The 17,388-nt window shown below is 38.6% G+C and overlaps 1 protein-coding gene across 1 annotated transcript in view; it reads left to right on the top strand.

The window, feature by feature from the left end:
- Positions 1-1,497: 1,497 nt before the first annotated feature.
- The window catches only part of ANKUB1 (ankyrin repeat and ubiquitin domain containing 1), a 41,264-nt gene continuing 25,373 nt past the window's right edge, over positions 1,498-17,388 (top strand). The window contains exons 1-2 of the mRNA XM_065876999.1: positions 1,498-1,587; positions 2,908-3,051. Of these exons, the coding sequence (XP_065733071.1) occupies positions 1,498-1,587; positions 2,908-3,051 (234 nt within the window). The remainder of the gene's footprint in view (positions 1,588-2,907; positions 3,052-17,388) is intronic.

Below are 17,388 nucleotides of genomic sequence, written 5' to 3'. Positions count from 1 at the left end.
TGAGGCCAAAAGTATTAGCTTTGCAGTGAAATCCTTTGCCTTTTTTATGTTTTCCATTTTCTCAAGTTTCTTAGAGTTGGAACTCAGACTGTGAATGAATAGAATCAGTTAACAGGTTAACATTTACTAAGCACCTATCATGTGGCTCACATTATGCTAAGTGCTGTTAAGAATAAGAAATGAAAGATAGGGATTCTGTCCTAGGTCTATCTTCAGGAAGAAGACAAGATTTACAAACACTAAAAAAATGATCAGGGTTTCCCTGGTGGCGCAGTGGTTAAGAATCCGCCTGCCAATCTTCCCGGACATGAGTTCGAGCCCTGGTCCAGGAAGTTCCCACATGCTGCAGAGCAATAAGCCCATGCACCACAACTACTGAAGCCCGCATGTCACAACTACTGAAGCCCGCGCGCCTAGAGCCCGTGCTCCGCAACAAGAAAAGCCACCGCAATGAGAAACTCACGCACCACAACGAAGAGTAGCCCCCGCTCGCCACAACTAGAGAAAGCCCGCACACAGCAATGAAGACCCAATGCGGCCAAAAATAAAATAAATTAATTTTAAAAAATGATCAGACATAATAGCATTAGAACAAGTGTATAATACTGGGGATTTCAGAGGAGAGTCTTAGAATTAAGTTCCAGTAAAATATAAGCTTGCATAATGGTGATTAATATCTTTGCTCATTTTTTGAGGGTGGTTTGAAATATTTTCCACCAACACTAAGGGAAGTTGAAGGAAATAACAATGGTAAATTGTTCTAAATAACATAAGGGCAAGGACTAAAAGAAATACCAATTATACTGTGTTGTTATTGGGTAGATTCCATTATGCAGAGATGGGAAGGGAAAACCACAGAGTCATTTGCCTACACATTCCTCTCCCTAGTGCAAGTGGATATTGTTCTGTACCCTGTGGCAGGATTAGAAATACCGCCAGGGAACAAGTACACAAAGTTGCTATGGAAACCAGAAGGCTTCAGCTCAGAGTTATTTACAGAGAACTTCCAGGATGATTGCATTCAATAAAATCAACTCTGTTTCCCTTCACTCTGTGCCAGTGCATCCCAATTCAAATATCTAGTTCTAAGGGTCCTTCCATCAGCTGTACTTGGATGAATATGGATTCAAGTATCAAGGGATGGTGGTCACATTACAAAGTATAATTTGTGTGTGGCAGTTTTGTATTACATGCTTGACGCTTGTTCACACTTGCCTCAACCATTGTCAAGTTTTCTGGTTTCCATAATAGAGCAACAGGTGGCTGTTGACTAATGCCACTGGCAGAGAAACATTTCCTCCAATGTAGCTGCTGTCAGCTTCACCGGATACTGTGGTACTGCGGGACGTCTCTCTCCACGTTCTCTCAACTCGCCTTTGAGGCTAGACAGTGACAGCTGCCTCTGGCCATCATTTTTGTCCTTAACTGTGAACTGGATTCTCCCAGCTATCCAATAGGATCTTTGAAGACAGCTTCTTTCTTTCTTTTTTTGACAAAATGAGGATTTTCATAGCTTTTGAGGGATCTTTTGAACCATTTGATATTTCAGCAGATGAAACTGTGGAGGCTGTCAAGCTGATGATAAAGGTACATACTTTGTCCCTGAGCCACTAAGATGTGCATTAATTTTAACTATGCAGTGAAGTTTAAACTGTACTGGGGTAGAGATACTATTGGGTGCATTTTCAGCAAATGGGACTAAAACTATTTGAAAATATCATTGTTTGCTTACATAATCGTTTGTTAGAAGATATTAACTCTGGAGGTGTTTGTTAGACAGGAAAATTCTCAGGGGAAAAAGTGTTTAGCTTATCTTTATGATATTTGTAGATTGTGTATTGGCCAGATAGTATTACTGAAATTCTTCACAAAAGGAGAAAAACAAGACACTAACTCTAGGCCAGGTAAGTGGGCATACAGTTGTCAGATAGATGGCCTGTGTGGTGAGCAAGCAACTATAAAGAACCAAAGGATTTTGGAGGTGGAGAGGACTTCTGGGCTACAGCCTCATTTTGCCTCCAGGGAAAACTGAAGCTCAGATAGATTGACCATTTAACCTAGGATCACAGAGCCAGAATAAAAAATAATTTGGGTGCAGTACTTTTCTTACAAATTTCTTATAAATACTCACTATAAAATGGAAAATTAAGACAAATATTTAGGAACTGACCATCAAATGGTATTTAACTTGGAGATGATTTATTCCCATTTACTAAGGAGCATTTACTGAATCATAGTTACATGATATATAGTAAATTACTATGATCCCTAAAATCTAGATCTTCTAACACAGAAGCTCTTAATCTTTATGTACCATGGATCCCTTTGGCAGTCTGGTGAAGCCTATGGACTCCTTCTCAGAATGTCTTTAAATGCATAAAATAAAATACATACCCCCCAAAAGAAAACCAGTTATACTGAAATACAATTTAAAAAAATTAAAAAACAAATTGTGATATTGTGACCTGTGGGTTTCCTTATTAACACATTAACAAGTGTTTGCAGTGTATCTCATAACTATTACAATTTCAAAGGAGATCAGTATAAATAATATTTTGTATCTGCAACAACAATGATGGGATATGAAAATATCTGTGATTTCTGTTGGTGACAAAGTCACAGGAACAGTCAATTACTGCTACTTTAGCTTGTTGTCCATATACATAAGAAAAATCCCAATTTTATTTGAAGTTAATAAAAACCAAATGTAGTTTTTTGCCAACTAATTTCTAACCATCAACTTTTGGGGATGTCTAAAGACTTCAGATTAAGAACCCCTGTCTAACACTTCCTCCTTCTGTCCCAATTTTATAATACTCAGTGGAAAATGTAAAAGATAAGAGATTACATTGCTGGTCTAGTAATGTAGAGATATGCTGTTTTCATAATATGCTATTGATTTTTAAGGATTATTTCCACATTCCTCTCTCTGAAGATGAACAAGGCAGGAGGTATCTGGAGCTGATGTACGCTGGAGCAGCCCTAAAGGACAGCTGGAGTCTTACTGATGTTGGAATATCTTTTTGTTCAACTCTCAAATGCTTTGTTAAGGTATGACGGATGATCAGAGTAACAATTTGTCCAAGATGTCTACCTCATTTCAGATAAAGTTATGAATAATTCAACCAAAGTAGTTCACAACGTAGGAAGAGCTTTCCTCTTCTTGCCTTCCCCTCTCTTCCACTTGCATAACTAGACTTAGGTACAATTTGTGCTGTAAGGGGAAATAAGGCATGGAGACTGGATAGAGCTCCCTTTGTTTACTCTTTCTCTCCCTTCCCATCTCTATCCCCCTTGTTGCCTGCCCCGAAACAGTCATCGCAGAGCAACCCATAAACCAATATAAGATCAAGGCCAAGGGGCTGATCTGGAATACTGATGTGGGAGAAAGAAGATTAGGTCACTTCCATGGCCTTACAATGGATTACGGGAATGAGGAAAGGGAAGAAATTCTCAGTAACAATAAGAATGAGATGGCAGGATCTACATTCAAATCCAAAAATGCAGCCATTCATGAATTACGTGTACGTGTAACAGAGACAGTATTTTCCATTTATACTGTCCTTAATCAGTGGTGCTTAATTTGGGGTCCATGGCTGGCTTTAAGAACAAAACCCTAAAACTGCAAAATATGCAAAATTATGTACCTGGAGACTTTCTGGGTGAAGGATCCTTAACTTTTGACAATTTCTCAAAGAGACAGGTAGCCTAAAGAGTATTAAGACCTGTTCTCTAGGATAGAAATAGTATTCAGTACTGGTTCTCTACCCCATATGAAAACATGAGCCTCAAGGAACTTAGTAAAGTACATATTTTCTGCTAAATGGGGCACTTATTTTTTCATGGTTAGCATTAAAGAAAGTTTATGGTATCTAAAGCTAACTCTTTTTCTTTTCATATATTTTACTGATTGACTAAGTGGGAAGTCTATTTTTTAAAGGAATTTTCTAAAATATTTATTATTAAGTAGTAAAGATAAGTCACAGAAAAAAAACATTGTATGATCCCATTTATGTAAATAAAAAGGCCATATTTTATACATGTTTTTAATGTCTTATAAGCATTTATTCATGTATTTATTTTTTTAATCTTTTTATTATGCTTTTTTAGATAAATTTTTAAAGTTTATTTTTTATTGGGGTAACATTGGTTTATAACATTACATTACATATCTTTCATGTGTACAGTATTATATTTCTACTTCTTTATACTCTACAGCATGCTCACCACTAGAAATTTAGTTTCCAACCATCTCCATACAGTTGATCCCCTTTACCCATCTTGTCCTCCTCCCACCACCCCTTCCCCTCTGCTAACCACTACTCTGTTCTCTATATCTATGTTTTGGTTTGGTTTGTTCAATTTTTTGTGTTAGTTTACTTGTTTTTTACATTCCACGTATGAATGAAATCAAATGGTATTTGTCTTTCTCTGTCTAACTTACTTCACTTAGCATAAATTCCTCTAGGTTCATCATGTTGTCGCAAATGGCAAGATTTAATCATTTTTAAGGCTGAGTAGTTCCATTGTGTATATATATATATATATATGTTGTGTGTGTATATATACATACACATACACACCACATCTTCTTCATCCATTTGTTCATTGATGGGCATTTATGTTGTTTCCATATCTTGGCTATGGTAAATGATGCTGCAGTGAACATAGGAGTGCATATATCTTTTTGAATTACTGTTTTGCTCTGTGGAATCTTTTTATTTTGTTGTAGTACCATTTGTTTTCCTTTTGTTTCCCTTGCCTGAGGAGACATATCTAGAAAGATATTGCTAAGACCAATGTCAAAACGCATACTGCCTATGTTCTCTTCTATTGCATTTTATGGTTTCAGATCTTACAATTAAGTCTTTAATCTATTTTGAGTTGATTTTTGTGTACGGTATGAGATATTGATCTAGTGTCTTCCCTTTTTCTTTCTTTTTTTTTTAATGCGGCTATCCAGTTTTCTCAGCAACATTTATTGAAGAGACTATCCTTTCTCCATTGTATGTTCTTTGATCCTTTGTTGTAAGTTAATTGTCCATATATGTGTGGGTTTATTTTGGAGCTCTCAATTCTGTTCCATTAATCTATATATCTGTTGTTCTGCCAATACCATGCCATTTTTATTACTATGGCTTTGTAATATAGTTTGAAATCAGAGCATGTGATACCTTCAGCTTTGTTCTTTTTTCTCAAAATTGCTTTGGCTATTCAGGGTCTTCTGTGGTTCCATATAAATTTTAGGATTTTTTTGTGCTATTTCTGTGAAAAATGTCCTTGGGATCTTGATAAGTATTGCACTGAATCTATAGATTGTTTTTGTTATTATGGACATTTTAACAATGTTGCTTCTTACAGTCAATAGGCATGGCATATCTTTCCATTTCTTTGTGCCTTCTTCAGTTTCATTCAACAATGTCTTATAGTTTTCAGTGTACAGGTCTTTCACCTCCTTTGTTAAATTTATTCCTAGGTATTTTATTCTTTGTGTTGTGATTGTAAATGGGATTGTTTTCTTAATTTCTCTTTCTGCTACCTCATTGTTACCATCTAGAAATGCAACAGATTTTTGAAGGTTGATTTTGTACCCTGCAACTTTGTTTATTATTTCTAATAGTTTTTTGGTGGGGTCTTTAGGGTTTTCTCTATATAAAATCATGTCATCCATAAATAGTGACAGCTTTACATCTTCCTTTCCAATTTGAATGCCTTTCCTTTCTTTTTCTTGCTTAATTGCTCTGGCTGGAACTTCCCAAAATGTTGAATAAGAGTGGCAAGCGTGGGCATCCTTGTCTGGTTCCTGATTTTAGAGGTATTATTTTTAGGTTCTTGAAAAATGTCTAGTTATCAAAAAAGGAAACAAAAACAATTCTAATTTCTTCTGCTTTTCTCTCTCTGATACTCAGAAAATTGTAGTATAATACTTTTTTAAGCAGACCTAAATTCTATGTCATTTCTTAAATGTCTCATGTCTTTAAATATGTATATACATACTGTGTTTTTGTTACTGTACAGTATAAACCCTCTAAAATTTCCTGGAATCCTCCAACACTAATAATGATGTTCAAGACTTTTTTGTTGCTTGCTTACTTGGAGATAGTGGTGTAAGATCAATACTAATATTTGGCTTTTTTTGTTTATTTGGTTTTTTTTAATTAATAGTAATCTTTTTTTATTTATTTATTTTTATATTTATTTTTGGCTGTGTTGGGTCTTCGTTTCTGTGCAAGGGCTTTCTCTAGTTGCGGCAAGCGGGGGCCACTCTTCATCATGGTGCACGGGCCTCCTCACTATCGCGGCCTCTCTTGTTGTGGAGCACAGGCTCCAGATGCGCAGGTTCAGTAGTTGTGGCTTACGGGCCTAGTTGCTCCGCGGCATGTGGGATCTTCCCAGACCAGGGCTCGAACCCATGTCCCCTGCATTAGCAGGCAGATTCTCAACCACTGCACCACCAGGGAAGCCCCAATACTAATACTTGAAATACCTAGAGGAATCTAATTGAGCCATAGCTATTCAGGGATGTAGACAAAGTGTGTTAAGAGTATGAATAGAATACTTTTACTCAACTAAGCACTGACTTTATTTTATTATTTTAAAAAAGTTTTATTTTTTTCGAGCAGGTAGTACAGTCACATGGTGCTCAATTCCAGTGGTACAGCAGGATACACAGTAAAAAGTCTCTCTCCTACCTCTGGCCCCCAGTTTTCCTCCCCAAAGTAACCTGTGTTCATAGTTTTACTTACAAAAATATTTCATAACTTCTGCCAATTAAGCATCATCTGTCACAGTGATGCAAGCTGCCTTTGCACTGAACTCTAACCTTTCCCTGGAGTTCTAAACTGCTAATGACAAGAAGAGAATGTAGAGGTAAAAGACTATTCCAGAAAGCCCAGGCAGAATATAATTATGAGTCACAGGGCTGGCCAACATGAAGGGTTTAATTAAAAACTCTCAAGTTCCATGGAATTTTTACTGATCTTCATCTTCACCTTCTCTGGCAGAATCACATTTAGTGAATTTCTTATCACTAGTTTTGGGAAGGAAAACAATATCTTGAATCTGAAGGAAGAGAATTACCTGCAAAGCCATAAATACTGGTTTCCATCCTAACTCAGTTCCTGTTAAATTAGATGATATAACAGGCCTATTTCAAAAGTCCACACTATTCACTGTTTATGTATGATAACGCCCAAACTGGGTTTGTAACAACAAAAATACTTTATGAAAATGTTCCTTGCTTCAAAGAATGAAGTCATATCAACTTTATACTGTTTGATCTATCTTAGGTAACCAAAGACTACCTTCCAAGTCATATTATTGCTTTATTGCATAATTAGATGCATACAAACTTAAGTAGTACTTTTCCTATCCAACTATGTTACTTCATGCAATTAGTTCCATTTTCTGAGAATCTAGGAAAGCTAGAGTCTCAATTTATTTTGGTACAAGTTAGAAATAGCATGATATAAACCAAAAACTTGGCAAGTAAGCAATTTTTTCTTTTTAAAAAGATGTAAGTAGATACCATGTGTCATGAAATCAATCCAGACTATTTGGTTTCTTAATTGCACTTATATTTTTGTATGGATTACAAGGTTTTGCTTGTGTGAAAAGCGGGAAAGACGTTAGATAAATGGAGGTGTTCTATTCTAAATAGTCAATAGATTTTCCAGTTTCTCTGCTAATTACACTTTCCCCTTTAATGGTAATGTAGACACATTTGGAAAAGTGAATGGGGGATGACATACGAATAGTAAGGAAAGAACATTGCCTTAATTTTTCTTTCTTTGGAAAAGAACTCCTACAGAAACCACAAGAAATATTTTCTCTGGCATGTATCGCCATGTTCTATTAGCACAGGTTTCAGCCCTACCCATTCATTGCTGATGCTGTTGCAGTGTTCCTGTAAACCACACATGAGGCATTGCAAAGGCCTGGGTCACTGTGTGGCATGCAGAGGTGCTATCGCCATTTACCTCCTTCATTCTAACCTGTGTAATTGTGGAAACTATTGCTTGAGTTTTGTTCATTGTTGTCACCAGTGCATAGAATAATACCTGGCACACAGTAGGCTCTCCATAAATATGTGTTGAGTAAATGAGTTGATGAAGGCTTGAGGGATAAAGTATGAAAATAAACAAGAAGGTATATGATTGTTGTGAGAAACGTCATAGGTATTGAGATGCATTTCAGGGTTTGGGTTCCCTCCCTTGCTGTGACATCTCTCCGCCCCTTCTACCTTCGAGGCAAAGTGCTCCAGTCTTAGTGCTTTTCCCTATCCAGCACCAGGGTTCTTAGGCTGCAAGCAGCAGAAAGGAACCTGGACAATTAAAGAGGAAAGCAAACATATAAGAAAGGCTATTGCGTAGTTCACAGTCTTGACAGGAAGATTAGAGAATTGGGCTCAGAGATTATGCAGCCAGAAATAATTTCTAAATCATGACCCAAAACTAGTCCAGGAAGGCCCCCACTGCAGCCGCCCTAGAGCCCTCAAAGCAGGCACTGGACGCAGCTGCCAGCCCTGTTGCCAGGCCAGCAGTGCTTCAGATCTGCCACTGCCAGAGAACAGTCCCTGTGTCTGCTGCTTCTCTGCCTTCCTGGCTCCGAATTCAACGTGGAGGTGGATGGGGAGGCTTGACTGGGCAGCACCCTGGTCACACATCTGGGTCGCACAGCAAAGGGGGCTGAGAAGCAACCATCTGGCAGGTTGTGTCTTCTGAAGTGTGAGGAAGACTCAGTCTCCCTAACACTGTTGTTTTTTTTTTTCACCGCACTGCATGGCTTATGGGATCTCACCAGGGATTGAACCCGGGCCACAGCAGTGAAAGACCAAAATCCTAACCACTAGGCCACCAGGGAACTCCCTCCCTAACACTCTTTATGGCTTCCCTGCCTCCTTCTATCACAATACTTCCACCAACCAAGGGCTGTAGTTAAAACTTAGTCAATTCTTTCTGGCATCCTTGGAAAGTTGTTTTATGGTGAAAGAGTGTGTTATTTGTGGCACCACTGAGTAGATGTCTATCAGACAAATTGGAGAAGTTTGAACTATACTAGTAGGTCTAAAATTGATTCAAAATCATATACATTTTAGCGTTCAAAAGGCACTTTTAAAACACCAAAATCTAGGGATGTCCCCGGTGGTGCAGTGGTTAAGAATCCACCTGCCAATGAGGACACGAGTTCGAACCCTGGTCCCAGAAGATCCCACATGCTGCAGAACTAAGCCCGCGAGCCACAACTACTGAGCTTGTGCTCTAGAGCCCACGAGCCACAACTACTGAGCCCACATGCCACAACAACTGAAGCCGGTGTGCCTACAGCCCGTGCTCCGCAACAGGAGAAGCCAATGCAATGAGAAGCCCACGCACACAGTAAAGAGTAGCCCCCACTCGCCGCAACTAAAGAAAGCCTGCACACAGCACTGAAGACCCAACGCGGCCAAATAAATAAATAAATAAATTTATAAAAAAAAAAACACCAAAATCTATGAGACGCATATGTGAACTTAGATTTTAAACACAATTTAAACACAAAAACATGTATAAACATGCTCCTTAAAATGTATAATTTACAAATAAAAACATGTTTCTAAATAAAATGGCTATTTTTTCCTAAACTTAAAGCCTTAAAGAATAGTATATAAAGAATTTGGTGGGGCTTCCCTGGTGGCGCAGTGGTTGAGAGTCTGCCTGCCGATGCAGGGGACATGGGTTCGTGCCCCGGTCTGGGAAGATCCCACATTCCACGGAGCGGCTGGGCCCGTGAGCCATGGCCACTGGGCCTGCGCGTCCGGAGCCTGTGCGCCGCAACGGGAGAGGCCCGCGTACCGCAAAAAAAAAAAAAAAAAAAAAAAAAAAAAAGAATTTGGTGGAGAATTCCCTGGCAGTCCAGGGGTTAGGACTCCATGCTCTTACTGCTGAGAGCCGGGGTTCAATCCCTGGTCAGAACCTGTGGGGAGCTAAGATCCTGCAAGTCATGAGGCGTGGCTGGGGGTGAAAAAAAATTTGTCGAGGAAAGTTGTTTCAATTCACTGTCCTAGACTCCAAGTATAACTTCTCCAGAATGACAATCATACAAAAGGAGAAGTTCATGAGGCTAAGATGTTTATGAAGACATCTCAACTTGCAGTTTAACAAAAACAAACATTATTTCCCCTTTTGGTCTACTCTGGAAAAGTTGGGGCATGTTTCTGCTTATTTGGTGCAGCAACTCCAAAATAGCAAAATATATTAAAAAAAAAAAAAGAGGAACCAAGATGGCGGACTAGAAGGATGTGTTCTCACTCCCTCTTGCGAGAACTCCAGAATCACAACTAGCTGCTGGACAATCATCGACAGGAACACACTGGAACTCACCAAAAAAGATACCCCACATCCAAAGACAAAGGAGAAGCCACAATGAGATGGTAGGAGGAGTGCGATCACAGTAAAATCAAATCTCATAACTGCTGGATGGGTAACTCACAGACTGCAGAACACTTATGCCACAGAAGTCCACCCACCGGACTGAAGGTTCTGAGCCCCACATCAGGCTTCCCAATCTGGGGGTCTGGCAACGGGAGGAGGAATTCCTAGAAAATCAGACTTTGAAGGCTAGTGGGACTTCGACAGGACTGGGGGAAACAGAGACTCCACTCTTGAAGGGCACACACAAAGTAGTGTCCACATCAGGACCCAGCAGAAGGAGCAGTGACCCCAGGGAAGACTGAACCACACCTACCTGCTAGGGTTGGAGGGTCTCCTGCAGAGGCGGACAGTGGCTGTGGCTGACCGTGGGGAAAAGGACACTGGCAGCAGAAGTTCTGGGAAGTACTCCTTGGCGGGAGCCCTCCCAGAGTCCGCCATTAGCCCCATCAAAGAGCCCAGGTAGGCTCCAGTGTTGGGTTGCCTCAGGCCAAACAACCAACAGGGAGTGAACCCAGCCCCACCCATCAGCAGTCAAGCGGATTAAAGTTTTACTGAGCTCTGCCCACCAGAGCAACACTTAGCTCTACCCACCACCAGTCCCTCCAATCAGGAAGCTTGCACAAGCCTCTTAGATAGCCTCATCCACCAGACGGCAGACAGCAGAAGCAAGAAGAACTACAATCCTGCAGCCTGTGGAACAAAAACCACATTCACAGAAAGACAGACAAGATGAAAAGGCAGAGGGCTATGTACCAGGTTAAGGAACAAGATAAAACCACAGAAAAAAAACAATGAAGTGGAGATAGGCAACCTTCCAGAAAAAGAATTCAGAAGAATGATAGTGAAGATGATCCAGGACCTCGGAAAAGGAATGGAGGCAAAGATCGAGAAGGTGCAAGAAATGTTTAACAAAGACCTAGAAGAATTAAAGAACAAACAAACAGAGATGAACAATACAATAACTGAAATGAAAACTACACTAGAAAGAATCAATAGCAGAATAACTGAGGCAGAAGAACAGATAAGTGACCTGGAAGACAGACTGGTGGAATTCACTGCTGTGGAACAGAATAAAGAAAACAGAATGAAGAGAAAAGAAGACAGCTTAAGAGACCTCTGGGACAACATTAAACGCAACAACATTCACATTTTAGGGGTCCCAGAAGGAGAAGGGAGAGAGAAAGGACCAGATAAAATATTTGAAGAGATTATAGTCAAAAACTTCACTAACATGGGAAAGGAAATAGCCACCCAAGTCCAGGAAGCTCAGCAAGTCCCGTACAGGATAAACCCAAGGAGAAACATGCCGAGACACATAGTAATCAAACTGGCAAAAATTAAAGACAAAGAAAAATTATTGAAAGCAGCAAGGGAAAAACAAAAAATAACATACAAGGGAAAACCATAAGTTTAACAGCTGATTTCTCAGCAGAAACTCTACAAGCCAGAAGGGAGTGGCAAGATATACTTAAAGTGATGAAAGGGAAGAACCTACAAACAAGATTACTCTACCCAGCAAGGATCTCATTCAGGTTCGAGGGAGAAATCGAAAGCTTTACAGACAAGCAAAAGCTAAGAGAATTCAGCACCACCAAATCAGCTCTACAACAAATACTAAAGGAACTTCTCTAAGTGGGAAACACAAGAGAAAAAAAGGACTTAAAAAACAAACCCAAAACAATTAAGAAAATGGTCACAGGAACATACATATCGATAATTACCTTAAACGTGAATGCATTAAATGTTCCAACCTAAAGACACAGGCTTGCTGAATGGATACAAAAACAAGACCCATCTATATGCTGTCTACAAGAGACCCACTTCAGAGATAGGGACACATACAGACTTAAAGTGAGGGAATGGAAAAAGATATTCAATGCAAATAGAAATCAAAAGAAAGCTGGAGTAGCAATACTAATATCAGATAAAATAGACTTGAAAATAAAGAATGTTACAAGAGACAAGGAAGGACACTACATAATGATCAAGGGATCAATCCAAGAAGAAGATATAACAATATATATGCACCTAACATAGGAGAATCTCAATACATAAGACAACTGCTAATAGCTCTAAAAGAGGAAATCGACAGTAACACAATAATAGTGGGGGACCTTAACACCTCACTCACAACAATGGACAGATCATTCAAGATGAAAATTAATATGGAAACACAAGCTTTAAATGACACAATAGACCAGATAGATTTAATTGATATTTATAGGACATTCCATCCAAAAACAGCAGATTACACTTTCTTCTCAAGTGCACACGGAACATTCTCCAGGATAGATCACATCTTGGGTCACAAATCAAGCCTCAGTAAATTTAAGAAAATTGAAATCATATCAAGCATCTTTTCGGACCACAACGTTATGAGATTAGAAATGAATTACAGGGAGAAAAACGTAAAAAACACAAGCACATGGAGGCTAAAGAATACATTACTAAATAACCAAGAGATCACTGAAGAAATCAAAGAGGAAATCAAAAAATACCTAGAGACAAATGACAGTGAAAACACGATGATCCAAAATCTATGGGATGCAGCAAAAGCAGTTCTAAGAGGGAAGTTTATAGCTATGCAAGCCTACCTCAAGAAACAAGAAAAATCTCAAATAAACAATCTAACCTTACACCTAAAGGAACTAGAGAAAGAAGAACAAACAAAACCCGAAGTTAGCAGTAGGAAAGAAATCATAAAGACCAGAGCAGAAATAAATGAAATAGAAACAAAGAAAACAATAGCAAAGATCAATAAAACTAAAAGCTGGTTCTTTGAGAAGATAAACAAAATTGATAAACCATTGGCCAGACTCATCAAGAAAAAGAGGGAGAGGACTCAAATCAATAAAATTAGAAATAAAAAAGAAGTTACAACAGACACTGCAGAAATACAAAGCATCCTACAAGACTACTACAAGCAACTCTATGCCAATACAATGGACAACTTGGAAGAAATAGACAAATTCTTAGAAAGGTATAACCTTCCAAGAATGAACCAGGAAGAAAGAGAAAATATGAACAGACCAGTCACAAGTAATGTAATTGAAACTGTGATTAAAAATCTTCCAACAAACAAAAGTCCAGGACCAGATGGTTTCACAGGTGAATTCTATCAAACATTTAGAGAAGAGCTAACACCCATCCTTCTCAAACTCTTCCAAAAAATTGCAGAGGAAGGAACACTCCCAAACTCATTCTATGAGGCCACCATCATCCTGATACCAATACCAGACAAAGCTACTACAAAAAAAGAAAATTACAGACCAGTATCACTCATGAATATAGATGCAAAAATCTGAACAAAATACTAGCAAACAGAATCCAACAACACATTAAAAGGATCATACACCATGAACAAGTGGGATTTATCCCAGGGATGCAAGGATTCTTCAATATACACAAATCAATCAATGTGATGCAGCATATTAAAAAATTGAAGAATAAACACCATATGATCATCTCAATACATGCAGAAAAAGCTTCTGACCAAATTCAACACCCATTTATGATAAAAACTCTCCAGAAAGTGGGCATAGAGTGAGCCTACCTCAATATAATAAAGGCCATATATGACAAACCCACAGCAAACCTCATTCTCAATGGTGAAAACCTGAAAGCATTTCCTCTAAGATCAGGAACAAGACAAGGATGTCCACTCTCACCCGTATTATTCAACATAGTTTTGGAAGTCCTAGCCACAGCAATTAGAGAAGAAAAAGAAATAAAAGGAATCCAAATTGGAAAAGAAGTAGTAAAATTGCCACTGTTTGCAGATGACATCATACTATACATAGAGAATCCTAAAGATGCCACCAGAAAACTACCAGAGCTAATCAATGAATTTGGTAAAGTTGCAGGATACAAAATTAATGCACAGAAAACTCTTGCATTCTTATACACTAATGATGAAAAATCTGAAAGAGAAATTATGGAAACACTCCCATTTACCATTGCAAAAAAAGAATGAAATACTTAGGAATAAACCTACCTAGGACGTCAAAGGACCTGTATGCAGAAAACTATAAGACACTGATGAAAGAAATTAAAGATGGTACCAACAGATGGAGAGATATACCATGTTCTTGGTTGGAAGAATCAATATTGTGAAAATGACTATACTACCCAAAGCAATGTACAGATTCAATGCAATCCCTATCAAATTACCAATGGCATTTTTTACAGATGTAGAACAAAAAATCTTAAAATTTGTATGGAGATACAAAAGACCTCGAATAGCCAAAGCAGTCTTGAGGGAAAAAAACGGAGCTGGAGGAATCAGACTCCCTGACTTCAGACTATACTACAAAGCTACAGTAATCAAGACAATATGGTACTGACACAAAAACAGAAACATAGATCAAGGGAACAAGATAGAAAGCCCAGAGATAAACCCACGCACCTAGGGTCAACTAATCTATGACAAAGGAGGCAAGGATATACAATGGAGAAAAGACAGTCTCTTCAATAAGTGGTGCTGGGAAAACTGGACAGCTACATGTAAATGAATGAAATTAGAACACTCCCTAACACCATACACAAAAATAAACTCAAAATGGATTAGAGACCTAAATGTAAGACTGGACACTATAACACTCTTAGAGGAAAATATAGGAAGAACACTCTTTGACATTAATCACAGCAAGATCTTTTTTTTTTTAATTTCTTTTTTGTGGTACGCGGGCCTCTCACTGTTGTGGCCTCTCCCATTGCGGAGCACAGGCTCAGCAGCCATGGCTCACGGGCCCAGCTGCTCAGCGGCATCTGGGATCTTCCCAGACCGGGGCACGAACCCATGTCCCCTGCGTCGGCAGGTGGAACTTCAACCACTGTGCCACCAGGGAAACCCAGCAAGATATTTTTTGACCCACCTCCTAGAGAAATGGAAATGAAAACAAAAATAAATAAATGGGACCTAATGAAACTTCAAAGCTTTTGCACAGCAAAGGAAACCATAAACAACACAAAAAGACAGCCCTCAGAATGGGAGAAAATATTTGCCAACGGACAAAGGATTAATCTCCAAAATATATAAACAGCTCATGCAGCTCAATATTAAAAAAACAAACAATACAATCCAAAAATGGGCAGAAAAGCTAAATAGGCATTTCTCCAAAGAAGATATACAGATGGCCAAGAAGCACATGAAAAGCTGCTCAACATCACTAATTATTAGAGAAATGCATATCAAATCTACAATGAGGTATCACCTCACACCATTTAGAATGGGCATCATCAGAAAATCTACAACAACAAATGCTGGAGAGGGTGTGGAGAAAACGGAACCCTCTTGCACTGTTGGTGGGAATGTAAATTGATACAGGCACTATGGAGAACAGTATGGAGGTTCCTTAGAAAACTAAAAATAGAATTACCATATGATCCAGCAATCCCACTACTGGGCATGTACACAGAGAAAACCGTAATTCAAAGAGACACATGCACCCCAATGTTCATTGCAGCACTGTTTACAATAGCCAGGTCATGGAAGCAACCGAAATGCCCATCGACAGACAAATGGTTAAAGAAGATGAGGTACATATATACAACGGAATATTACTCAGCCATAAAAAGGAACGAAATTGGGTCATTTGTAGAGACATGGATGGATCTAGAGACTGTCATACAGAGTGAAGTAAGTCAGAAAGAGAAAAACAAATATTGTATATTAACGCATATATGTGGAACCTAGAAAAATGGTACAGATGAACCGGTTTACAGGGCAGAAATTGAGACACAGATGCAGAGAACAAACGTATGGACACCAAGGGGGGAAAGTGGCAGGGATGGTGGTGGTGGTGGTGTGATGAATTGGGCATTTGGAATTGACAGGTATACACTGCTGTGCATAAAATTGATGACTAATAAGGACCTACTGTATAATAAAATAATAAAAATTTTAAAAAAGCATTTGTGAAAGATATTGTGGTGTTCAAAACTTGCATTACCTTCTCTTTTATGTCTCCTTAATTTTTCCTATTTAATGCACATGTATGTATTTACAGTGAGTTTGCATTTATTTTTTGTTTTGTTTGTTTTAATTATTTTATTTGGCTGTGTCAGGTCTTAGTTGCAGCCCGCGGGATCTTCATTGTGGCATCCAGGATCTTTTTAGTTGCGACATGTGGGATTTGGTTCCCTGACCAGGGATCAAATCCAGGCTCTCTGATTTGTGAGTGGGGTGTCTTAGCCACTGGACCAGCAGGGAAGCCCCCTGCATTTATTTTTTGAAAACAAAAGTGGAATTATTACCATGCAATAGATCTATGTATTGGAAGCCCCCTGCATTTATTTTTTGAAAACAAAAGTGGAATTATTACCATGCAATAGATCTATGTATTTTTTTTTTATTGAAAAGTCAGAAACTTTGTATGTATCTCCTACCATGGTGTCTTGGTTTGTTTGTAAAGCAGAAAATCTAATTTTACATTTGTCCAACAATGACTTGTTTATGGGATTGCTTATTTAATAGCATCTGACTCTCTTGGGTATAACTACCAGTGTTCCCCCATTCAGAACATTTGGGGAGTGGTATCACATAGATAGATGCCTTTTTTTAAATAGATACAGTGAGTTAGCAAATTGCTGGTAATCAACAGCTATCTGCTCATTCTCTGTATAAGCAACAGGAAGAAGTGTCACCAACTGGTGTGCCACACTAGAACTTAAAATGGGTTTCCCACAAAAACAAGGTTTATAAAATGGTGAATATATAGAGTTAAAATAGTACAATGAGAACTATGTTCCAGATATGTTATGAATTATTTATTCGATACATATTTATGGACAGTCTGCTCTGTACCAGGTACTATTCTAGGCACTGGGTGACAACAATGAACAAAACTCAAGCAATAGCTTCCACAATAACACGGATTAGAATGAAGGAGGCAAACGTTTATTCATATTCTGAGGAGCATCTTTTCAACTTATTTTTCTAACATCAAATAGTAGTTAGTTAACTGTTAAGGGTGAC

Source organism: Phocoena phocoena, chromosome 4, assembly GCF_963924675.1.
Source record: "Phocoena phocoena chromosome 4, mPhoPho1.1, whole genome shotgun sequence".
NCBI classification, from domain to species: Eukaryota; Metazoa; Chordata; class Mammalia; order Artiodactyla; family Phocoenidae; genus Phocoena; species Phocoena phocoena.
The sequence above is the reverse complement of the archived record's forward strand: the minus strand, read 5'-3'. Positions and strand labels throughout refer to the sequence as shown.